Below are 25,475 nucleotides of genomic sequence, written 5' to 3'. Positions count from 1 at the left end.
TGCATTCCTTTTTCGTATAACACCATTCTTCCTTATTTTCATATTGCCTTCTTCCCCATTTCTTTAGTTTCTAGGTTTTCTAGTTTTCTAGTTTTCTACGGCAAATGTGCCCCTCCTAAATGTTCTACAGATCAGGCAAACCTTGTGGATGTTTTCTCACATGCTCACTCCCATTTGAGAAACTCATGAACTCCAGTTTTCCCCTCCTGGTCTGCTACCCTGCTGGTGAGGAAGTCGTTCCTTAAAGTTTGTGGGATTTTCATTGGCAAGGTAGAATTTCAGAAGCAGGGAACAACTTTCCCTACCTTTATACCTAAGTTAACAGGCGACGTATTTTTTGTCGATCGAGTAAAAAAAAATTTTTTTCTCAAACATTAAGGCACACTACCTACACAGGAAATAAATCATTTTTTCTTAATGTTTAAGGATTGATGACATAATCTGTCAGATTTTTTTAAAACACCTTTAAAAATAAACTTACAAAGTTTCACAAACACACTTTTTAAAAATATTTATTTATTTTGAGAAAGAGAGAGCAGGGAGGGGCAGAGAGAGAGAGGGAAAGAGAGAATCCCAAGCAGCCTCCATACTCAGCATGGAGCCCCATGAGGAGTCAATCTTATGACTTTGAGATCAGGACCTGAGCCAATATCAAGAGTTGGACACTTAACCTACTGAGCCACCCAGGCACCCCACAAACACACTTTTACAAACATTTGAACTTCCGTAAATCTAATCAATCAGGACTTACAAATCTAGTGAACTAGACTTTTCCAAGATTCAAACATGTTTAAAAAACACACAAAACGGGGGCACCTGTGTGGCTCAGTCGGTTACGCGACTGACTCTGGCTCAGGTCATGATCTCATGGTTTGTGAGTTCGAGCCCTGCGTCGGGCTCACTGCTGTTAACACAGAGCCTGCTTCGGATTCTCTGACCACCCCTCTCTCTACACCCCCCCCCCCAACTTTCACCTGCTCTATCTCTCTCTCAAAAATAAACATTTAAAAAATTAAGTAAATTTTTAAAAATACACAACATAGTACAGTGATTGCAAAACTTATCCTACTAATCTCGTGGTCACTCATCTGAAGTTTCTAGTATCATCCTTTTTTCCTTGTTGTTTGTTTGAAAAACATTGTGTTCAATATTCTCTGATTGTCAGTCTCTGAGAGTGTTATGATGGTCTCCCTTTATGATGTTTAAGGACTTTTGATTTACTAGAACACAGACACAAAGGCTTTGTTTTGCTGCTACTTAGTGTGAGATGGATAGAGGCAAAATGTTTCATAGACATATGATAAAATGTCATATATATTACAAATTCCTGTCTTTGGAGCTATGGCTTTTTTTTTTAATCCTATATACAGAACCAGGATTTTATATCAGAAAACACATTTTCTTATACTAATGTACAAGAGCTGTTCATGACAGCTCTAGTCTTTCATTTTATTAGATGAATATAAGAAAGAAACCTGGAGTATATAATCACTCTCTAAAACGAGAATAACAGCTAATAGGCTGCCCATAAGCAGTTGTGTGAATGGCTTTTGACGACATTGGAAAAACACGGCCAATTTTATGAAGATTTAGTGTGACTAAGAACATCTTCTTATAACTTACAATACATATTATATCAATTAGAAATTTGTTCTGCTTCATAAAAATGTTAAAAGCAGGGATGTTAGCATGATGACACTTTTACACGTGATAATTATTCTTCATGAAATGTTTATTTTTGAACACTTTTCCATTCACAGAAAAGTTGCAAAGATAATACAGGGAATTCTGTGTACTACTAACACCTTTTCCCCGGTACTAACACCTAACATTATCATTATACATTTGTTCATACTAAGATGGCAATTAATTGTTAATAACTAATCTCCATATTTCGTTTGGATTTCACTGGCTTTTCCATTAATGTCAACCTAAGTATTTTTTTCTTAAACACTCTGCAGAAAGGGTGGGAGCTTCATTTTACAGCGGTAGTTTCTGAACTATCAAAATTACACTCCTGAGAAAATTCTGGCTTATCCATATATCACCTTTGTGAAGATTTTTCTTCACTCAATGAGGCATGTGAACCATAAGTGACACTGATAATACAGTGACCAAGGAGTTCCGAAATGGTAAGACGCTCAATTGAATAACATAGCACTTCTGAAATGTAAATAAAAGTCACATCAAGACAAAATGTTAAGTGGTAAAAATGGCTGTATAGGTATGAAAAAATCACTAGAATGCATTATTTCAAGGCTTATCGGCTAACATTTGACTTGTGAAAAAGATCCGAGCTATAAGCTGATTTTTATTAGAATTGTGTTTTTTCCTCTTTTGGTGCACTTTCCACACTGTAAAATGGTCTCATTTGGTGAGAGAGATACATGGTTTAGGGGGAGCAGAATCTCCCGTAAAAGAGGATGCTATTGGTTCTGTTGTGCCTGATGAAGAAGAGGAATGGGTGATTCGCATTAAATTCAACGGAGGGGAGTCTGCTTCGAAAACTCACCTCACTCCCGGTGCCGGCTGAAGCCTCTGTACCTTGTTCATTTATTTCTACAAAAGACTTGTGGAAAACATTGGACAGAAATAAGTTTCTGTCCATAGACATTCCTGAGAAATCAGCTTTGCCCTGGTTAAAGGCGTCGCTCATGCCCATACTGCTCAGGGTCGACTTGAGGTCATAGGTCTCTTGGAGCCTGAACTTGGGGAGATACAGCTGCACTTCACACAGCTCCATCATGTCTGCGCTGGTCCACCCGCTCAGCTTCTCATAGGTGATGGCCTTTTCCAGCTGCGGGTGTGGAACAAGAAGGAGAGAGTCAAAGTAGAGGGAGGAATAGTGGGTGGGCGAGGCCTCGGGATAGAACAGACATGAATTACCATCACTCCCGTTACCCCGGGTAGCAGAGCACACACTTTTGAAAATTATTTCTGTAAAAGCTTCACACTGTCGACCTACAGAATCTTTGTTTTGCAACTTAATAGTTCTCAGGATACAGGGGAACTAGACTTTGATTCAAAATGGCAGTACTTTTGCATCACCTGGGTGGCTTAGTAGGTTAAGCATCCGTCTCTTGATTTAGGCTCAGGTCATGATCTCACAGTTCGTGAGCTTGAGCCCCACATCAGGTTCAGTACTGACAGCATGGATCCTGCTTGGGATTCTCTGTCTCTCTCTCTCCCTCTCTCTCTCTCTCTCCCTCTCTCTCAAAATAAATAAATAAACATTTAAAACAATGGCAGCACTTCTATAACAGTAATGCAAGACATCAACTACACATGGAAATGCAGTAGAAATATTCATTTAGATTCTGTCTACGCAAAAGCATAACCTTTGGAAGAAATTGTGTGCCAGGGTACAAAAAAAACCCATATTTGTTACATTAACATGGGAGACAGTTCTTTGAAAACAAAATCTGAGATAAAATGTCACAACAATATGAAATTAGTCACTATAAGCTATGCAAAAAAGAAGTGAAGGAAAAGTCAAGAAAGGAAACTCTCCACATCTTAAGAGTAATGCCTTTTTTAGTGTAGTTTTGAGAGTGTTTATCTCCTCTTTGTATTAAAAATTTTTTAAATAATAAATACATATACATCCATATGCATAAGGATATATCTAAAAAATGTGCTTTTTAAAAAATTTTTAAGTGTGTTTATTTATTTATTTAGAGAGACAGAACACAAGCAGAGGAGGAGCAGAGAGAGAGACAGAGAGAATCCCAAGCAGGCTCTACCCTGCAAGCGCAGAGCCCAGTTCAGGGCTTGAGTTCACAAACTGTGAGAACGTGACCTGAGCCGAGATCGGGAGTTGGATGTTTAACCGACTGCACCACATTTTTAAAAAATAGCATATTTGGGGGCACCTGGGTGGCGCAGTCGGTTGGGCGTCCGACTTCAGCCAGGTCACGATCTCGCAGTCCGTGAGTTCGAGCCCCGTGTCGGGCTCTGGGCTGATGGCTCGGAGCCTGGAGCCTGTTTCCGATTCTGTGTCTCCCTCTCTCTCTGCCCCTCCCCCGTTCATGCTCTATCTCTCTCTGTCCCAAAAATAAATAAACATTAAAAAAAATAATAATTTAAAGAATCTGGCACACATGAGAAGTTGCACGCTGTGCAAAGAAGGCCAGGCCACTCATTGCACGAGAGACTAACGTTCAATTTAAATTTACAAATGGCTCAGAAACATGGTCTGACCAAAGTTCTGTCCACCATAATAGAAATTTGGCTGATAAACAACTTAAATAATGCTTGAAGGTGGTCCCGATACAGACTATTTCTCCTGAAGACTATTTACATGATTTAAAAAAATTTTTTTTAAGTTTTGGCAGTCAGTATCTTGTTTAAAAATGTATATCTAAAGCTAGATTGATGCAAGGGATTTAAAAAAAAATTAGCCTCCAATTAGGTGGGGTTTACCAGAGGGAGAAGAAAGACCCAGACTGATTGAAAGATAGATCAATGCACACAGCTTTGTGACAGGCACTCTGTTGCTCGTGTGGCTGTTTGTTTAGCTACCCAATGCTAGAGCCTGTAGATTCCTAGCCTTTCTGAGGATAGTAATACCAAACTGACAGACTTTTAGAAAGCTTAAATGACACTGTGAAGGTAAAGTCCCTAGGGCTCCGATGTGTTGGTTGCCTTCCTCTACAGGAATCAAAGAACAAGGAGATTATGTCTTATATTTACCCCCAGAGCAGTGAACACTGAAACCACCTTCACATCAGACAGACTGTACCTGATCCAGTCCTTCGATATCTTCTGGCAACAGGATGAGCAGGCTAAGGTCACGGCTGTTATAGTAGAGTTGGAGGCCCATGGCCTGTGGCTCTTCAATGTGAAAAGCTTGGAGTTTTGTTTTCATGGACATCATTTGCACTGGTTTGCTTATACTCTATGGGAAGTAAGTAGCAAAGATTGGTGTTCCACCAAATCTTTAAATTATTTTTATCATAATTCGTGCCCAGTAGTCTGAGATACTGGTAAAACGTGATTCTCTGCAAAATGCTGAATAAAGTTATTCAGACCTTGCTTTCTGGAAATGTGTCCCAGTGGAAACCATTATCCATAAGTGGTGTGGAAGTTTCTTTTATAACATTATTGTGGCAACCTCTGTAAATCATAGCAAGATGGATCCTACTGAACACCTAAAAAACTATATAATCTTATGTAAACTATGTAAATGTCAATGATTCAGAAACTGAATAAGGTGTATTTCACATGCAAGCCATTTGAGAAAGTAGTTTCGTGTCATAAACACTGCAATTTACTAAGAGAATAAAAAGATAATACACTAGGAGGAAATATTTGCAAAACACATATCTGATAAAGAGCTGGTATCAAAACATACAAAGAACTTTTATAAAGTCGATGATAAAACAACCCAATTTTACAATATAGGCAAAAGACATGAACAGATACCTCACCAAAGGAAGACACATAGTATTTGAAAAGATGCTCAACCATATGTCATTAGGTAATTGCAAATTAGAACAATGAGACACCACTACAGACCTTTTAGGATGGCTAAAAGTCCAAAACACTGACAATATCAACTGCTGGCAAGAATGTGGAGCAACATGAAATGTCTTTCTCTATCAATGGGAATGCAAAGAACAAACCCCTTCAGAAGACAGTTCTTTTGATAGGTTCTTACAAAGCTAAATGTAGTATTACCGTATGATCCAGGTGTGCTGGTATGAGTGAAAAACTTATGTCCACAAAGTCTTGTGCACAAATATTTATAGCAGCTTTATTTATAATTGCCAAAAACTTAAAGCAACCAAGATGTCCCTCAGAGGGCGAATGGCTAAGCAAACTGCAATACCTCCAGTCAGTGGAATACCATTTGACAATAAAGTGAAATGATCTATCAAGCCGTGGAAAGACAGGGAGAAAACTTAAATACATATCGCTTAGTGGAAGAAGCCAGTCTGAAAAGGCTACATACTATACAATTCCAATGATATGACACTCCAGAAAAAGTAAACCTGTAGAGACAGTAAGAAGATCAGTGGTTGCCAGGTATTTAGGAGGAGGGATGAGTAGGTGGAGTACAGGGCATTTTTAGGGCAGTTAAACTATTCCGTATGATACTATAATGACAGATCCATGACAAAAAGCATTAGTCAAAACCCATGGAAGTGTACAAGACCAAGTGAATCCTAAATGTAAACTATGGACTTCAGTTAATGAAAAGATATCAATATTGGCTCATTAATTGTGACAAATGCACCACACTAAGGCAAAATGCTAATAATAAGAGAAATTATGTGAGTGGGGGGGGGGGTGTAAGGGAACACTACTTTGCTCTCAATTTTGCTATAAACCTAAAAATGCTCTTTAAAGTGTCCATTTTTAGTAAAGACAATGGTAAAACAAAAACAAGGCCCTGCAATTCAGATATTGGGAAATGTGTCATTTATCCATTCTATATGGAGCTAAATGGCAATCACAAAGCCCCACCCTTCTGCTAATGTAGCGGCCATATGACTAGAGCTGTTCGTTCAGGATACTTCATGATACGGTGATTGTTTCAGGGATGAGCACATGAATGGCACAAAATAGAGTCTTCCCTGGGAGCCTTCTGTTAGAGCTAGCAGCAGACTTTACCTACCAGGGTTTCAAAGCTAGAAGACTGACAAAGGGGCAACCATATTCCCAGGTCGTGTGGATAAATTGTATCTTCAGTATTAGACTCCCTGGACCTCTCAGTTCCTCTCAGTTACACGAACTAATGCTAATACAATTCCCATTTCACCAGAGCTAGTTTGGAATGCTATTTTTATCACTTGCAACTGAAAATCCCTTGTGGATATACTAAGCCAGGTAACTATCCAGCGCATTTCTGGCTAGTCTATTTGATTACATGTTCAGTCCCTTCCCCATCTTTATCCCAGTGATTATGTTAAGAACCATCTATTGTAACACATCCACGTGATTGCTGCAATAGGTCCCTGGCAACACTGTTTATGTGAGATGAGCCACTCCAGGACCAAACAGCTCCAAACAAATGTTGGATAATCAATTCCTTTCCTGGGAATTTAAAATGAGATCTATCAGAACAGTCTCTAAAACAGAGACAGTGTTGTGAGTAGACAGATTGTGCCATTGTGGATGGGGAAGAAGGGAAAGTTAGACTTTAGCATGGTGTAAGAATGATGGGAGAAACGGAGTTGAAAAGGTAGAGACTGAGTCTTGTTTCCACTCAAGTTCCAAGGCCCAGCCACATCCCAGCCCTTGGATTCTATGAGATCTATCTGTCACCTTATATTAGTCTCCCTTTTTGTTGCCATCGGTTCCTATCACGAAAATAAGCATGATGCATCCTAACGCTAGGAGAAAACTCAATGAAAGAGATGCGATTTTAAATTTGTATTTCTTTTACTTTTGGAAGTGTAAGAGTTTGGTAGAAGAGAGTATTTCTCTGGTAGAACAAGAACAGAACTTATAGTGAAGAGTTGGGGTTACAGTTCTGGTAGGTTTCTGACTTAGACATGACTCCAGTCATGTGACTCCAGCCACTTAGCCACCTGGGAAATAAATATAATAACTACCTTATGTACTCTATCATAGCCGTAGCAAGGACTGAGTGATAAATCTGTGAATAGTCTATTTTAAGAGAAAAAAAACAATGAAAGGGGAAATCCCAAGTGTGATGGATTTGGGAACTTTTAGTTCAGCCATCCCTGTCCTGGTAAGAAGCAGAGTTATAGGAACCCATAGTCAGAAAGAAGAGTGAATTTGCACTAGAATCTCCTTCACAATGCCGTGTAAAAGCTCATGCTGATTATTAAGAGATTTCTACCTTGTTTATTCTGAAAGGCTTTTCTGTGGTATTTTGGACTAAGAATTGATGTTCCCAGATTCCTTTAAAGTAAAGGGCGTTCACCAGAACCATTCTGGTTGCAGAATTCACAGCATCATCAGGTAGGAGATTCGCAATTTTTCCTAAAAGAGCAAGAGGACAGATTACAAATGGTATCATTGCATCCTGGCAATATGCCACACTTATAAAAATAATAATTATGGGATACTGTTAAGTGATAATATCTCATATCCACCAATGATCGAAACTGGGATGTTAGCACTGATATAATATTACTAACAGAGCCTATTTAAATTTCATCTATTTTTCGAAGAAAGTCCTTCTTCTGGACCAAAAATCAATCCAAGATCTCAAGTGGTGTTTGAGTGTCATTTCATCTTAATCCCTTTGAATCTGGGACAGTTCTCATTCATTCTTTGTCTTTCATGACTTTAACATTTTTGAAAAAAGTTTGGTAGCATGTCCCTCAATTGTAGTTCAGATTTGTCTGATGTTTCGTCAATTGTTTCCACCGAGAAAGATACGTTAGTTCCTAACAGCCAATGCCTGTAAATGCAATCTTATTTGGAAACAGGGTGTTGACAGATCAAATCAAGTTAAAATGAGGTCATACTGGATTAGGATAGCTCCAATCCAATGACAGACATTCTCACACAAGAAGGAAAATTTGGACATAGACACAAAGAAAGGACAAGGCTTTGTGAAAACACAGACACGGGACAGACATAAAGAAAAAATTATGTGCCAACAGAGGCAGAGATTGGAGTGAAGTGTCCATAAACCAAGGAACTTTCAAAGATTGCCAGCAACCACCAGAAGCTAGGAGAGAGGCATGGAACAATGCCTTCCCTACGCATTTAGAGGAAGCATGACCCTGCTAACACCTTGATTTCAGACTTGCAGCCTCCAGAGCTATGGGAGAACACCCTTCTATTGTTTGAAACGAACCAGTGTGTGGCAATTTGTTATGGCAGCCCTGGGAAACCATCACAACCACGGAAGTGATGTTGTGTCTTTCTCAATGAATCATACCAGGAAATATATGATGTTCATATGTCCCATTAGTAGTGATATTAACCTTGATGATTTGATTTCTACAGGTTTATCAGTGTAAAATTATGACGTCTTCCCTTTGTAATTAATAAGTATCATGTGGGGAGATACTTTGAGACCATACAAATTTCCTGTATTCACCAAACTTTTGCTCACTGATTTTAGCATTTATTGATGATCTTGACTGAAACAATTATTACTGCAGTTTTTGCCAAATGGTGATTTTCAATTTCCACTATTCCTTCTACATTTATTAATTGGAATTCTACTACGAGGAAGAACTTTCCCATCTCCTTCTTTTACTTAGGTATTCAATAACTTATATCCCTATAGACGCATGCATATTTGTTTTACTCTGTGTCTTATAACTTATTACTATCATTATTTATTTTGTTTCTCAAACTCTCCCAGATTTGGCTATTGGGAACTTCCTCAGCTTGGCTCCTATGTCCATTTGACATGTTCCCAAATATTTTGAGCACTTCCCTACATTCTGGTACCACAGTATATCCTACGGTTTGTCTGGTGCTTTCTAGGAACCCTGGTTACTTTTTTGAAAGGATGGCTTTTAGAAACCAAGATGTGAATGTAAGCTATGCTGATTACTACTGGGGTGTCACTGCTCCGCAGGGAAAGCTAGGAAATACATATATTATACACACATCTGTAAATATTTTCATATCTATATAATTCTCTTTCTTCTGATCTGTTAAAGATGAGGAAGTCATATTGATATCACCTGTTTCAATCCAACACTGTGGGGTTTATGCTCACCTTTGCTTTTCCTTATTTGTAATTCCTTTCTCTGTCAACTAGAAACCTGGACCTTATTATTCCCAATATATTTACTTATTTGCTCAATCCTAGAATATACGTAAAATAGGTTCAGAATGGCTAATCCATTCTCCTATGGAAAACAAATTTGATAACTAGGATACAAGATTTGTATACAGTTCCCTTTTTTAAGCCTTAGATTGATTACGTAATGAAAATATTGTTTTACTAGGACAAAGATTTGTTCAAAAGAATAATTCTGAAATGGGATTGTAAGCCAAGAAAAGATGCTATTGAAGGACTGGAAGTTTTGAAGAGAAAATACAGATGGATTAGACTGATAGGTGAAGCCACAGTGTGTATGTGCATACACACACACACACACACACACACACACACACACGAGGACTACTGAGGAAGTCCAAGTGTTATCCAGGGAGTTGGAATCTCAAAGGCCACGAGCAATGGAGCTTGTTGGGAAAAGGGGAATGTCAATAAGATTGAGGGAATTATTTCATTTACAGCAATTTTTCTTAGCCTTGACTGTGAATTAGAATCACCTGAGGATTTAGAAATACTGATGCTTGAGCCTCACTTCCAGAGACCTGAATTAATTCACTTGGAATTGGGCTTAGGAATTATTAGATGCAGTTTCAGTAAATTTAGTTTCACCTATAGTGAGGACTGAGAGCCACCGGTTTGAAGACTTTTGGTCTATTGGCCTTTTATACCTCCCTGCGTGCCAGCAATGGGTAGCAAATATGTTAGCTTGCAGGTTAGTGCAGTGAGTAAGGACGCTCCCATCACAGTAGGGTTAGGACATAGAGGGATTGCTGAATTGCATCTTTAAAAAATAAGGATTATATGTAACACTTGTAATAAAACTTTTAAAAGTAAAGAATAACTAAAATTAGGGGTGTCTGGGCGGCTCAGTCAGTTAGGCGTCTGACTCTTGATCTGAGCTCAGGTCATGATCTAACAGTTCTCGAGTTCGAGCCCTGCGTTGGGCTCTGTGCTGTACAATGCAGAGCCTGCTTGGGATTCTCTCCCTCTCCCTCTCTCTCCCTGCTCCCCTCCCTCAAAATAAATAAATAAACTTCTAAAAATGTTTATGAAAGAACAACTAAAATTAGGTCTACTAAACTTCTCAGTTTCCCTTTACTTTTACAAATGAAAAGTAGGTCTGGAAAACGATAGTGAGTGAAATTTAATAAAGCAACAGTGAAACGAAATCCAGAGCTCTGGTCTCCCATTTCGAGTGGCTTGCTGGTCAACTGACTCCAGGTAGGGGTGGGAGAGAAGGAGACACCCGATTTGTAGCCCGTGTCTGTAGTGTCAATATTCTCACCATACTGATTTCAAGCTACCAACGTGAAGTCACTGAAAGAGGGATTGGGAAGAGATGGGTACAGACCGCCAACGGGCTCCGCGAGCCTGAACTATGCCACATGCACCGCCTGCTACAGTCCTCACAGGGGGCACATCAGAAGCACCTGTGTGGCTTTTAAAAAAAACTTCTAGAGATTCCAGTAGATCTGGGGTACGACTTGGACATGTCTTTTCAAAACAAGACAAAACAACATCTCCCTCACCTATGAAACAGACATTTCGGTTTTAACAATTAAATTTGAATTCGATTTTAAATGATAATGTCAAAACTTTCTGAAACACGTTAGCATCTGTTTTTCTATCTTATGAAACACAGCATATTAAACTTAATTTAAAATGTCTTTGATGGTTCAGGATGGGGAGGCCATCTACATCCTTTTTTTTTTTTTTTAATCTTCATTTTTGCACAGAAGCTTTACATTTTAAAAGTTCTGGGTCATTTTTAACCAATTACTCTATCATGTGATAGAGCCGCGGGTACAAATAGGGAACGTATCGAGGATTGGGTTTGCACAGATTTATCTCAAGTTGACCAAGATCCAGATGATGTAAGCTGTATTGCATTGTTCCCTGGGTTCATACACTTTCAAGGAAACTAGCCTCTTGAAACCTCTAACCACATGTTAGAACATGTACAATATAATTATTTCACAAAGGATGTAAAAAATGTAGTTAAATGCAACTTTAAAGTAACACACAGAGCCTAATTTGACCAGGATTTTCCTACACTCTCGAGAACTAACGTCCACCTACTGGCTCGCTCATTGCACGCGTCCTTGGTAGTTTTAGGTATTGGGAAGGACAATCTTCGAAGATTTTCAGGGTTAAGTCCTGCTGGGCACCGAGTTATTAATGTGACAATAGAGTGCCCCATGTGCCAAGCAGATGATAGATTTTGAGATTAGAAACACGGAGACAAACATGGATTACCAACCCCCACTTTTAAGGAGTTTATAGACTATAGGGAAGACAAATCAGAAAACAATTGCAACACGTAACAACACTATCATTGAGTGATATGTGTGTGTCCAGCGTATGTCCCAGTGATATGTGTGTGTCGTGTATGGCCCAGCAGTCCATATGACTACTTGAAAGATGACCTATTTGAAAGCAGAAGGAAAGAAGCTTCCTTCAGGTGGCTCAGAGGGAACGCAGTCATGCCAGAGTTTCTAGCAACTTTTCTTTACGGATGTGCAGAACTCTGCCTCAACAAAGTTCCTGCCTAGCTGGTTAATTACTTACCTTATCTGATGTTGAATAGCCCTCAAATAGCAGATGTTTGTGTTCAATATGTAAAGAGAAAATATAGAAAGATTACAGCTTTCTTCCTCTTTAGAAGAGTCTGCTTCCCCTCTCCCTACCGGACCACATAATTGGCACTGGGTTAGGAATTTGAGACCTCAGATTTAGTTCAGCCCCAGACTATCCTTAGGCCCACTTCTGTCATATTGAGCGCTTTTGCCTATATAATCCCATGTGGTCCTCCTGCTAACTGAAACACTGCAAGTACTCAGTAAAGACTAGCTGACCTAGAATTCGAAAAACAGGCTTACTTCTGAATGAATCCAAATCAGATGTAAGTTAAGTAAAATGGTCACTCTTGCCTCACCATGGCTTTTGAGTCACTAATACAATGAAAAAGGAACTGAGAATTCAGGGCTGCCAACTTCCTCAGTTTAGTTCAACAAACAGTAACGTTCTGAACGACTGCTATGGGTGGGCCTGCCGTGTGTTAGTGATTCACCTCGAATCAGGCAGCATCATTGCACTTGGGTCCTTCAGTCTAGTAGGGGAGGCCTCAGCAGTTAACTTCAATAACAATATGGCGCCTGTCAAGGTAAACTTTCGCACCGAGTACGATGCGAACAAAGAGGAAGACGCTTAGCCAGGCCTGGGAGCCAGCAGCTTCTTGGAGGATATTACACCTGAGGGAAGCCTGAGGGGTTATCCCATGCCAACAGAGGGGCTGGGAGTGGCAGGGCAGGGCAGGATGTTTCAGATAGAGGGAAGAGCTTACGCAAATGCACGGGGTCATGAGGTGGCACAGGGAGTTCTGGAGACTCTGTGGCACTTGGAATTTCTGAAGTACAAATTCTGAGTCAGAGAATGACAAGGGTTGAAGTGGGGAGACAAGCAGGGCTCTAGGGGCCTGCTGGGCCTTTTATGTCAGTTTAGGGAGCTTGAACTCATCCTGTGGGTCATGGGGCACCATGATGGTATCAGGTTCAAGAGTGACATTATCTCCCTGGTCTAATTCACATTATAGGTACATCATCTGGGTGGCTGACAGGAGATGAGATTTGAGGGAAGCAAGAATAGAGGCAGATTATTGTATTAGCACAGATAAAGGATAACCAAAGCCAAAAGCAGGGGAGGAAGAAACTGGAAGGAAAGGTGAACTGAGAAACATGTAGGAGAAGGCAAAGGAAAGGGGAGAGCTGAGAGCATCTGTCAGATTTCTGGTGTGAGCAAGAGTGTGCATGCCAGCGCACACAATCACTGAGCTGGAGAACGAACACACGAGGAAGACGAGGTGTGGCAAAACCATTCCGAGGTGTGACTTCAGGTCTGTTGAGTTTGAAATATGTGGGGCCCTCAGCAGGCATGTCTGGCAGGTATATATAATGAGCACCGAAGTTCCAGGGGTACGCCTAAACATTCCACGTACTTGGATGCCATGCTAAGGCTTAATTATTAGTATTCATTAATAATTACATCTTTTGCATTTCTTTGTGAGATATAATGGACCGTCAACAGTTATATCGATTTAAAAGGCAGCTTGGTCTGTTGAAATGAGTTCAGACTTTGGAGGAAACTGACTTAGATTGGAATCTTATCTTGCTCTTATCTCTGAAGATTTAAACTCTGTGATCTTGGACAAATGAATTTCTCTAAAGCCTCAGCTTGCTAATTTCTAAGATAAGGATTACGGTAAAAGACTGCTAGGTTGTCTACGAGAGTCTTTCTACTATTTCCTTTCAGAAATAGAACGCTTGTGTTGTTAATTTTAGCCATGCTGACAGGTGTGAGGGGATATCTCATTGTAGTTTTCATTTGTATTTCCTTGATGATGAGTGATGTTGAGCATCTTTTCATGTGTCTGTTAGCCATCTGGAGGTCTTCTTTGGAAGAATGTCTGCTCTCGTCTTCTGCCCGTATTTAACTGGATTATTCATTGTTTGGGTGCTAAGTTTGATGAGTTCTTTATATATTTTGGATACTAACCCTTTCTCAGATAGGTCATTTGCAAATATCTTCTCCCATTCCGTAGGCTGCCTTTTAGTTTTGTTGATTGTTTCCTTCTCTGTGCAGAAGTGTTTTGTTTTGATGAAGTCCCAATGGTTTATTTTTGCATTTGTTTCCCTTGCCTCAGGAGACATACCTAGTAAGAAGTTGCCACATCCAATGTCAAACAGGTTACTGCTTGTAGGATTTTAATAGTTTCCTGTCTCGCTTCACACCAGTCAGAATGACTAAAAAATTAACAACACAGGAAACAACAGATTTGGGGGAGGAGGTGGAGAATGGGGAACCTCTTGCACTGCTGGTGGGAATGCAAACTGGTGCAGCCACTCTGGACAACAGTATGAAGATTCCTCAAAAAGTTAAAAAACAGAACTACCCTACAGTCTAGCAGTTGCATTACTGGGTATTTACCCTAGTAAATTTTTGAATAGAAAAATATAATTTGAAGGGATACATACACCCCAATGTTTATAGCAGCATTCTCAGCAATAGCCAAATTATGGAAAGAGCCCGAATATCCATCAACTGATGAATGGATAAGGAAGTGACGGTATATATACACAACGGAATATTACTCAGCCATCAAAAAGAATGAAATCTTGCTATCTGCAACGAGTTGGATAGAGCTAGAGAGTATGCTAAGTGAACTAAGGATCAGAGAAAGACAAATACCATATGATTTCACTCAGATGTGGAATTTAAGAAACAAATGATAATAGGGGAAAAGATGAGAGAGGAAAACCAAGAAACAGACTCTTAATGATAGAGAACAAACCGATGGTGACAGAGGGGAGTTGGATGGGGGGGTGAGTTAAATGGGTGATGGGGATTAAGGAGAGCACTTGTTGTGGTGAGCACCGTGTGTTGTATGGAAGTGACGAATCACTAAATTTTACACCTGAAACTAATATTACACTATATGTTAGGCAACTGGGATTTAAATAAAAACTTAAAGTATTTAAAATTAAAATTAAAAAAGAAATAGAACACTCAAATTTTAGGTGAGCATGCGGCTACGCATCTAAAAACGACATCTTAGGGGCGCCTGGGTGGCTGTCGGTTAAGTGTCTGGCTTCGGCTCAGGTCATGATCTCACGGTTTGTGAGTTCGAGCCCCACGTCAGGCTCTGTGCTGATGGCTCAGAGCCTGGAGCCTGCTTCGGATTCTGTGTCTCCCTCTGTCTCTGCCCCTCCCCTGCTCATGCTGTCTCTCTCTCTCTCTCTCTCTCAAAAATAAATAAACATTAAAAAAATTTTTTTTGTAAAGTTTATAAAAACGACATCTGAGGCACCTGGGTGGCTCAGTTGGTTAAGCGTCCTACTGGCTCACATCATGATTACACAGTTTGTGAGTTCGAGCACCACATCAGGCTCTCTGCTGACATTTTTTAAAATGACATCTTCTAGATCTTTATTACAGCAAGTCTAGGGGGCCAACTATCCCAGTTCGCCTGGGACTGAGAGACCTTTAGGTGCTAAATCCAGGAAAATCTCAGGCAAATCAGCACAGGTTGGTTACCGAAGCATAAAGTACGCCATGTGACTGACTTTGGGATATGAGTGAAACTGTTGTGTGAAACTCTCAGGTCATGTCCTTAAGAGCAAAGAGGCTTTCTTCTCCCCATTTCCTACTGACTATAAAATGACAAACATAAGAATCATCTTAGACGTAAATATGAAAGCCATGTTTTCAGCATGGCAGAGCTGACCCACTAGTCTGGGTCTCCGGAGGGACTCACGGAACAGACTGCTTCTTTCCATTTTGACTATTATGTGAAAGAAAAATTAGCTTCTATCCTATCATTAAGCTACTGTATTTCAGGTCTCTTTGCCACAGCAGCTTAGCCCTCACTCTAACACATGGCCTTATTTTGAAAATTACTTAAAATCACATGACATTTTTAAGGCCACAATTTTGTTATTAACTACTAGCTATTTTTCTTTAGAAATCACAAATGTAGCAGGGTCCTAAATTTCCTTTTTGCATTTTTCTACTTTTTACCCCTGGACTTCTCTTTAGATTTACTGGGATATAAGAATTCCTTGTCCACTTAGTAAAGGGGGAATCTTGACTTTTAAGTTTTGGAAAAGACTAATTGAGAAAGCTGTGGATCTCAAAATCATGGGCATGAATAGAAAGACATGTTCTGAATACGTAGAACGTGACCACAGTTCTACTTACGAAATACACATACTTACACTCAATGCAAACTCAAAAAAAATACAACAATGCTTGGAGAGAGTGCTCTGTCAAGCACCCTGGTGAAAGCTTACCCTCAGTCTGGCTTTCAACCCAAGAGTTGATCTCCTTTCGGATTTGTCCAGAAGCTCCCACAAAGTTAACAGACTGTGGCTCCGCACCAAAGTATGTTTTCATGTCTTCTAAATATTTCTGGAAGATATAGGTAATATCTCCGTCTGTAGAGTTTATCCGAAACTGAGAAATCAAGTCTACTGATGGACAGGTGCAAACCCCCACCTCGTTGCCCCTTTCTGTCTTTCCATACTCCCATTTTGGTCGAAAACTGAATACTTCCTCTCTAAAACTGGATGGGCACTGACTCGCCAAGCAGAAGCCCAGATGGGGAGGGAGGCCTGCCTCCCACAGTTCCGGAGCGTCCATGCCCTGTATTTATTCATGCCTATGAAATGGGGCTGGAATGAAAAGAGACAGGATTCTAGGAATCCCAGGACTGACCGCAGTGAGCAAGAGTTTTTCGCGGTTGCACTTGGCTTTCTGTAGCAGAGATGGAGCCTAAGTGAAGCCTGAAGGGTCTGGCAGCTGGCCCCTGGGACTCTGAGTGCCCATGAGCCCGTGATGGGCCCCTGAGGAAAACTCTACACTGCGTGGAAATTGATCGGTAGGCATGGCCGGAGGTTCAGCGGGCTTTCTGAGGGAAGAAAGCTGGCCTTTCGGCCTTTGATGTCCACCCTGATGGCAGTCATATAAGTGGGCTGTAGGGTTGCTGCTTGTGGGAGCACCTGCCTCGGGAACACAATTTATTCCTCAGGACGGCTGTCATACTTCTTATTTTTATTACTTTATGTAGGAATCGTGTGCAGTAAAAAAAAAAAATGAGTTAACGTAGCTTCCAGAAATCTAAATTCTGTAGAATTTATAATCTGGTAAAAAAAAAAAAATTGAAGAGTGACAAGGCACCATTCTTGGTCTTGACTCATGGCTTCTGATCAACCTGTGTGAGCACATCCAGGGCTGGTGGACACTTTAAAAGATGTATCATTTTGTATCTCTGTGTCCTTCTCATCTCTCAGTGCCCACCGGACTCAAATATCTCCTGCTTCTGGATCAAACCCGAATGCACACGACTACCAGTAACAAATGTCTTTAAGACCTTGTTTGGATGCTTTCATGCCTTTCGTAAGAATAACAAAGCCCAAGTCCTGGACTTCCCAGAATTCACTGACTATGGTCAGGGATAGCACTACTGGGTACCACAAGGTACTTCATCTCTTACATTGTTATCCCTCTACCCTATCTGATCTCCTTCCCGTTTGCCCACTGGGCACCCGCTCTCTTATGAGATGGGCTCTGAGGAGCCTTTGAATCTGAAGCAAGGATGAAATCATGGTCTGCATTGAGGGGTCTAGACCATCAGAGAAGGAGAGAAGTTGGTATTATTCTATATTAAGAGTGTTTCCTAAAGTCTCAAAAGTCATGTTGTGAAATGACTTGTCTGATCCCGAAGTCAGCTTTGCTCTTGAGGCCGCAGTCTGCAGTCATACGTCCAGGACGAGTACCTCCTTTTGTTTCTGCAGATTAAACCTCCTGAGTTACTCCACTTGTTTGTTCCACTTCCTGTGAAACAAATGCTAACCCAGAGATTAGACAAACCACGTTTCATGGTCACAGGCTGTTCCTCGAGTGTACCCCTTTATTCTAGACATAAAGATCTGATCGCTAGATCTGGTTTGAGACTGATTATTGGTTTCTGTTACAATTAGACACTTACGGGTGCTCCAAATGGTTGTTTACCAGAAATACTGACCACATTTGTTAACTTTGTCCCTGGGATCTCTAGAGAAACGTACAAAGAGTTTACTGATTGGTCTCGCATGGCTCTTTCTTTCCCATCAGCTTAAAACATGTTTGCACTTACGGTGTGAAATGGGTAAGTTTGCTCTCCATATATCGCATTGGCTGTTTTAAGAGTGTAAGCATTGCTGGGATTGTTGATTTCCGAGATGAGTGCCTGGAAGTGAGAGTGTATTTCTTCAACCTTGCCCAAACCGAATTCCTTTAAAAGAAAAGGGATTAGTCAAATAAAAATGTCCAACAAAAACTGTCTATATATGAACAACCTGTATTGAACTGAAATGATTTGGTGCACTGCATACAAAAGTTGAAATTGATTGCATGAGATGGACAAAAAATGTCTTCTTTAACGTTATCAGTGCAAGAATTTAAAAGTTTTTGGGGTTTTGTTTTCTTCGCATTTAGTTTGGAAAGGCAAGAACAAGTATGAATATGGGGCAGTTTTGAAAGGGAAGAAAAAGGTGGAGAGAGAAAAAGGGAAAGACTATGACCCTTCCAAAAAGTGTACACATTTTTGTATTTTGGAAATTTTTCTATAATTTTCTGATATCTAAAAATTTTTAATATTTATTTTTGAGAAAGAGAGAAAGTGAGAGAAACATGAGTGGGGGAGGGGCAGAAAGAGAGGGAGACAGAGAATCCAAAGCAGGCTTTGCACTGTCAGCGCGAAGCCTGATGTGGGGCTCAAACCCATGAACGGTGAGTGAGATCATGATCTGAGCCAAAACCAAGAGTCAGACGCTTAACTAACTGAGCCACCCAGGCTCCCCTAAGCTACTCTCCTAAGAAAAGTTACCTATGAAAGGGTGCTGAAATTTGCCACAAAAAGACACGTGCTTCAAGTGTTTTCTCCTTGATCATAAAATAGATATTAAAAATAAGACATACCATCTTTCTTTTCTTTTCACTTTCAGGACAAGATTTGTTGTCCTGGTCTCTGAATTGAAGCACCTGTCATTTGAACAAAAAGGCAATATGTGAACACACTTTGCAAAGATGTAGTCAAATGAAATACTTATCAGTAAATACAAGTCAGTCATTCCCATCCATACAGAACATATAATTAATTAACCCGGGGAGGGGACGGCTCTGATTTCAGTTAAATAATGCGAATGGATGAAGTCATCAGCGACTTTTAAATAGATTTTTGAAACTCCAGTTTAAGTAGCTAGTCTCTTTCTTCCAATACTCTTTATAGGACATTGGAGATGATGTTGGGAATACCCTTAGAGGTAACATTCCCTCGTATTCCATGTTTTATTTGTTTTATCTATGGCTGTTTTGAAAACTAGGTGTTCTGTTGAGAGCGTCATTTAGACAATTTCAGCAAAAGCAACCATCGCTCTAGTTATCTAGAAAACTGAGGGCTTTTAGTTGTTTATTCTAGTTCAGTGTTTCGGTTCTCATTGTGTACCCCCCCCCCCTTTGACATTTATAGACACACTCTTTGTGTTCACCACAGCATTTCCTCTGGAAGTTAACAAGGAGGAGGTGCACATGCTTGTTTCCTCTGAAGTGTGCAACAGTAGAAAACAAGGTGATAATTCCATCTCTCACATCCTGGACCCAGCTTACACTAAGAAATAAAGTCTAGTTTACCAAAGGTTATGCTGACACGAAGTAACAGACAGGGTTACATGAACAATTCCATCTCCATTGCAAACTGAAGCTGTTGATATTTAACTAACATTTAAGTAAAGCAAGGGTGAGAAACACACAATAATATATTTACGTGAAATGGACCCAAACTGGAGTCCACCTAAGATTGCCTAGCACATTAATGGTTAAACCTTTTAACAATTACTAATGAGCAACAAGTCGTGAAGGAGGATTTTGTTGTTGTGTTTAAACTATGCAATATCATGTGAACCAAAAGAATAAGAATGATATCCTTGGCTGAAACTGACAGAATATATATTCTGCCTATTTTACTCAGGATTACTGGCTGTGCCCTTTTCCATATTTGGCACAGAGAAAACTACCTTGAGTGGAAATTCTGTCACTTGTCCTTTTGATTATTGCATGATTTAGGGCTGGATTTACTATTTTATATTTTTTTGTTTTAAAACACACACATATATTTGTATGTTTACACATTTGCGCACATAAACACATATATGGATTTTTAATTATATTTTTGCGATCTATGGCTATACTCACGGGTATACACACACACACACACACACACACACACACACACTATGCCTGAAGATGCTTACAGCAAATCAATAGTTTATATGGTAATATTGTTTCATTATTTTAATGCTCTCAATGAGCTGTTTAGGATCATTCAGACAATGAGGGATTGAATGACGACACAACCAAACAAATCACAAAGAATAGAATTCACTTGATTTTTCTATTTGTGTCTTCAAGAAAATCCTTCTGAGATCGGAAAGATGATGACAATATTTAAAATATGAGCCATTCAAATACCATATGATTTTGCTCATCTGTAGAATTTAAGCAGCAAAAAAAGGAACAAATAAAAAAGAAGACAAAACAAAACAAAAAAACAAAAAACCAGTTCTCTTAACTATAGAGAACAAACTCGTGGCTGCCAGAGGGCAGGTGAGTGGAGGGATGGGTGAAATAAAAGAGATTAAGAGCTCATTTTGATGAGCAGTGAGTAATGTGTAGAATTGTTGAATCTGAAACTAATATAATACCATATGTTAACTTCGCTGGAACTAAAATTTTAAAATAAAATAAAATGAAGTAAGAGCCATAACTTCTTGAAATATATGAATAATCAAAACTAAATTGTTTTTGATGTTGAACCAAACTTGATAATGTTATTGTTTCTGTCTGATCTTGCTAAAAAACACAGGCTCTTACATGGTTTCTCAAGCAGCAGTTTTCTAAGCGATTCTCTTTCCAAGACTTCTTTTTATGGCCTAAGGAAACGTTTGTCTCTTTTGTTTTGAAGGATATGGTCGTACAATGGAAGCTATTTGGATTTCAGGAGGCAAATGATGATAAAGGTCAAAGAAAGCATTTGGTTTGAGGGCCACAGAGGATGGTCTCCCCTACTCACCTGGGCTATCTGGGCTGCAGTGGTACCCTGGGTGCCGAAATACACCATGGCCAAGGAGGTTGAGATGCCCCAAGGAGAAAAGAAAATATTTTTGCCCTCAGCAGATTCAGCTATCTTTTTGCTAAAATCCAGGGCAAATCGGTTGATTGATTTCACTAGAGAGTCCATTGGGAAAACCTAAGAAAAATAAAGTAGGGATGGAAAACTTGTTAATCCTCTCCACTTCTTTTACTTCTGAAAAAAGGATTTGTTGGCAGACAAAATATCTCCCTTTAATCACCCCTTCCTGCAATGACAAAAATAAATATTATCGAATTCGATTTTATGTAGTATATAGAATGCATATGTTTCTATCCATTATGTACATACATGCTTCCATTCATCCTTATGCGTGTACCTATTCATGACAGCTGAATGAACTGTAGGAAAATTCCACACCAACACTATCCGTTTACATACTAGAAAACTGAAGTCCAGGGGCACCTGGGTGGCTCAGTGGGTTAAGGTCAGGTCACGATCTTGTGGTTCGTGAGTTCAAGCCCCGCGTTGGGCTCTACGCTGACAGCAGGGAGCCTTGGGATTCTCTCTCTCTCTCCCTCTCTCTCTCCCCTTTCCCTACTCACGCTCTAAATAAATAAATAAATAAATAAACTTAAAAAAAAAAAAAAAGAAACCTGAAGTCCAGAGAGTTTAAGGGAATTGCTCAAATTTTAGCATGAAGGCATAACAGAGAACAATAGGATGCTGTCAGTTGGCGGCTCCGTGTTAAGAAAACCACAACGAAAGAGGTAGTGGAACCAGGTCTCCGGCACTGTTAGCCCCGTCCTTCTTTTCAATGCACCACGTGACTGCTGACTTTCCGCAGTAGATGAGAAATCACTATACATCGTTCCAAGAAACTTTATGCTTTTTATCACTTACCTATCGCCCATATTTGTACACGTTTTAACCCTATTTACTCATTCACGCCATTATGTGTGACATTCCCAGTTCCTGGAATGCCTTGACCCTCCTTGACTCTATTAAAATCCAATTCTGTTCGAAGTTTCTCTTTTTCTTCAGAAGCTTTAAGGGTATGTCCCACAACCTCATTTTTTGCCCCTTGCTTGACATTTCTCACACCACTAGCTCTGTCTTCGTATGTTCAGAGCTTTCCAACTCCGGAGGAAGTTCCTTGAGAGTGAAATTTTCTGTATGTCCAATGACACCTTGCTCTGGACTTCACACAAAATGGATGCTGACAAATACCTGTTTATTACTTCTTTACAATGTTTGTTGTTTGGCCTCCAGCCACCATACTTTCTTCATTTAAACTTGAAACCACACACAATTTAGTGGGAAATGCTCTTAGAGAAGTAAGGAACTCCAGGCTCTTTGCCTTTACTCCCACTCACTTGAGAGTCTCTGAAACTGGTCTTTTTGAACAAAAGAGCTCAGGTTTTCTCATTTTTTTTTAAATTACATTCAACCTCTAAATTTCACCTCGAATTACACTGACATTGTAAGTCTTTTAAGACTTGGGTTCTATCAAAGAAATAACTACTTCAATCTGTTGTCATTTTATAGCCAAATAATTTCTCAAACTGGTTAAGTGATGAAACATAAATCAAATTCCTAGACCTAGAAATTCCCAGTAATGCCAATGACTATATAGAACTTCATCTTACGCTAATATCACCTACCCTCGGAACTTCAGAAAGGCCAGGAGTTCTCTCTGGTCAAACAGCTGAATCAAGGGAGAGGCATGTGTAGGCAAAGTTTTGGTTTCATCATGAATTGGATTAATGGTGATCCCATTGAAATCCCTCCTAACCGTAGGCTTACATCTAATTCCAGACTCTAACTCCTGCCTCAGTTGTAGCTTCCGCTTACTGCTGAAGATGATGATAATCCTAGGCTAATATTACTTGACTAAAGAAAAAAAACCACAACCCGGGGGGTGCAGTAATTTGAAACTTGCCAATGTCTATTTTTTTCTTGATAGACCATTGCCATCTTGGAAATAACCTCCTTGGTCTCTTTACAGCTGTGTTCATTCAAATGATGCTCTGTTTACTGCCTCTATATCAAGCTTTATCTCTTCAAATCTCATGAATTACGTTCATATGAAAAATGCTTGAGTCTTCCAAAATGTACTGACCATGAAGGGAGGAGAGAGTAATATCTTTGGGCCTGAGATCTTTGTCTTTCTACCTATGGTTTACAGTTATTCTAGAGTTTAATTCTTGCAACGAATTCCTGAAAACAATAATTTTCTCCAAGGAAAGAGCTAATTTCTCGTGCAAAGTTAATATCCAGTTATCTTCAGCTTCATTAATTCTCTTGTTAATATCATCATTAATATATGAGGTATAGCCCAGAACATAAAAGAACAATTCCTGCCATTTTTTTTTAACAAAAAACCTTGTAGAAGTGGTAATCCATTAATGAAATTTGACCCAAGAGTAGAAAGTACCTTCTGAAGGAGGCAGAATTTTAGGATGATATTTTACAGGAAATAATTGATCCATACAAGGGTTAGACAATGATTTTTTTCAGGGAAGAGTATAAATGTGTAGGTCGGAATCCTACTATGCTATTTTCAGAATAAATTATTCTTCTGCAGTTTTCAAGAGTTATAGCTGTACCAACTTACATGTATATAAATATATAAAAATGTAACACATACATTATATATGTTAAATATGTAAATTTCAACCTGTCAAGGGCTTAGAGAAGAAGCTGGAGAACTATGAAAATAATAAAAAGACAGTGTCATTCATCAAAATATCACATCATAGATACCCACAGTCCCAAAGAACCTCCCAGTCCCCTCTAATCCAATTGCCTTGTTTTATCTGCTAGGCAACTAAGGCCCAGAGAGGTTCAGTGTGCTGCCCCGTATGCACAGCCAGCTAAGAGCAAAGCTATCACTGCAACCCCATTCTCTGGACTCTGAATGCCATTGCTTTTGTCATCTCATTGTCTTTAAGATTTTAATGGTAAGGGGCACCTGGATGGTTCAGCGTCTGACTCTTGATTTCTGCTCAGGTCATGATCTCATAGTTCATGGGATCAAGCCCTTCGTCAGGCTCTGCGCTGATGGCGTCGAGCCTTCTTGGGGTTCTCTCTCTCCCTCTGTCTCTCTCTCTCTCTCTGTTCCTCCCCTGCTGTGCCTCTCTCTCTCTCTCAACATAAATAATTAAACATTAAAAAAATATTTTAATGGTAAAAGGGAGAGATTGTGTGATGAAAGAAGGTGAACAGGAGGAGGAATAAAGGAGAGAAGATGGTGTGAAGGAGGACGGTGTGGGAAGGATCCTCGCCCTGTTTTCCATAAGAGGATACTCAACACTCCTTGCCTCCCCGGTGATACTGATGATAACTGCCTACTTTGTGGGGCTGTGTCTACCAGAAGATAACATGTCCCTCCACCACTTCTATGTTCACCCAAAGCCATTTTCTAGGGGAAGCAATAGTTTGGGGTGTTTCACGATGAGTGCATAGTGGAAGATTGGGACTTAGACTCTCCATGGAAGAGAAGGAAGCTAACAGTCCCTGGTGTGTGGTGATCAAGACGGGATGTCGGCTGGGAGATCAGGGACGAAAGCCAGACCGTTAGTTCCATACATTAATGAGTGGCCTCAACTACATGTTGCCAGGCCTCTCTTCTAGAAGGGTTAGAAGGGTTGGGGCTCAATTATTCTAACAGTACTCTATTTCTCTTTGCCTAGGTTGACGGATACGGAGGTCGTCCATCTAGAAATGTGACTAAAGGAGATTCCGTTTACAGTTTCACCATTCCTGGTAAAACAGTAACTCCTTTTAAATGAATGCTCTCTCTCCCCCTTTGCCCTCTTTCCCCTACAAACTTTGAAGCAGATTGGGGTTAAATCTGTCTGACTCGCACAGAATTCTTGAGGGGGTGAAGCTTTCTGTACTTACTATTTCTGTCTGAGGGAGCTCTTGATCATTTGTTACTCACCTAGGCACTTCAGCAAAGAAGGGGAAAATAAATAAACACTTTAAAACAAAGAAAGTTTTACCATACCTTGTTTTCTTCCACACGAGCAGAACTGGCAAGTGGCTCCTTCTGTAAGCGACTGTGGCTGA

General features: G+C 39.9%; 1 protein-coding gene across 1 annotated transcript; it reads right to left on the bottom strand.

The window, feature by feature from the left end:
• Positions 1–1,714: 1,714 nt before the first annotated feature.
• On the bottom strand, positions 1,715–25,475 carry SERPINB10 (serpin family B member 10). The gene is made up of 8 exons (XM_047828018.1): positions 25,414–25,475; positions 21,384–21,560; positions 19,235–19,297; positions 18,411–18,548; positions 16,567–16,684; positions 7,811–7,953; positions 4,742–4,897; positions 1,715–2,797 (listed from the first exon to the last, which is right to left on the bottom strand). Exons 2-8 carry the CDS (start codon positions 21,549–21,551, stop codon positions 2,393–2,395), a joined length of 1,191 nt encoding a protein of 396 aa, XP_047683974.1. The 5' UTR covers positions 21,552–21,560; positions 25,414–25,475; the 3' UTR covers positions 1,715–2,392.

The sequence above is a fragment of the Prionailurus viverrinus genome, chromosome D3 (assembly GCF_022837055.1).
Source record: "Prionailurus viverrinus isolate Anna chromosome D3, UM_Priviv_1.0, whole genome shotgun sequence".
Lineage (NCBI taxonomy): Eukaryota > Metazoa > Chordata > Mammalia > Carnivora > Felidae > Prionailurus > Prionailurus viverrinus.
Note: the sequence above shows the minus strand (reverse complement) of the source record. Positions and strands in the feature narration are given on the sequence as shown.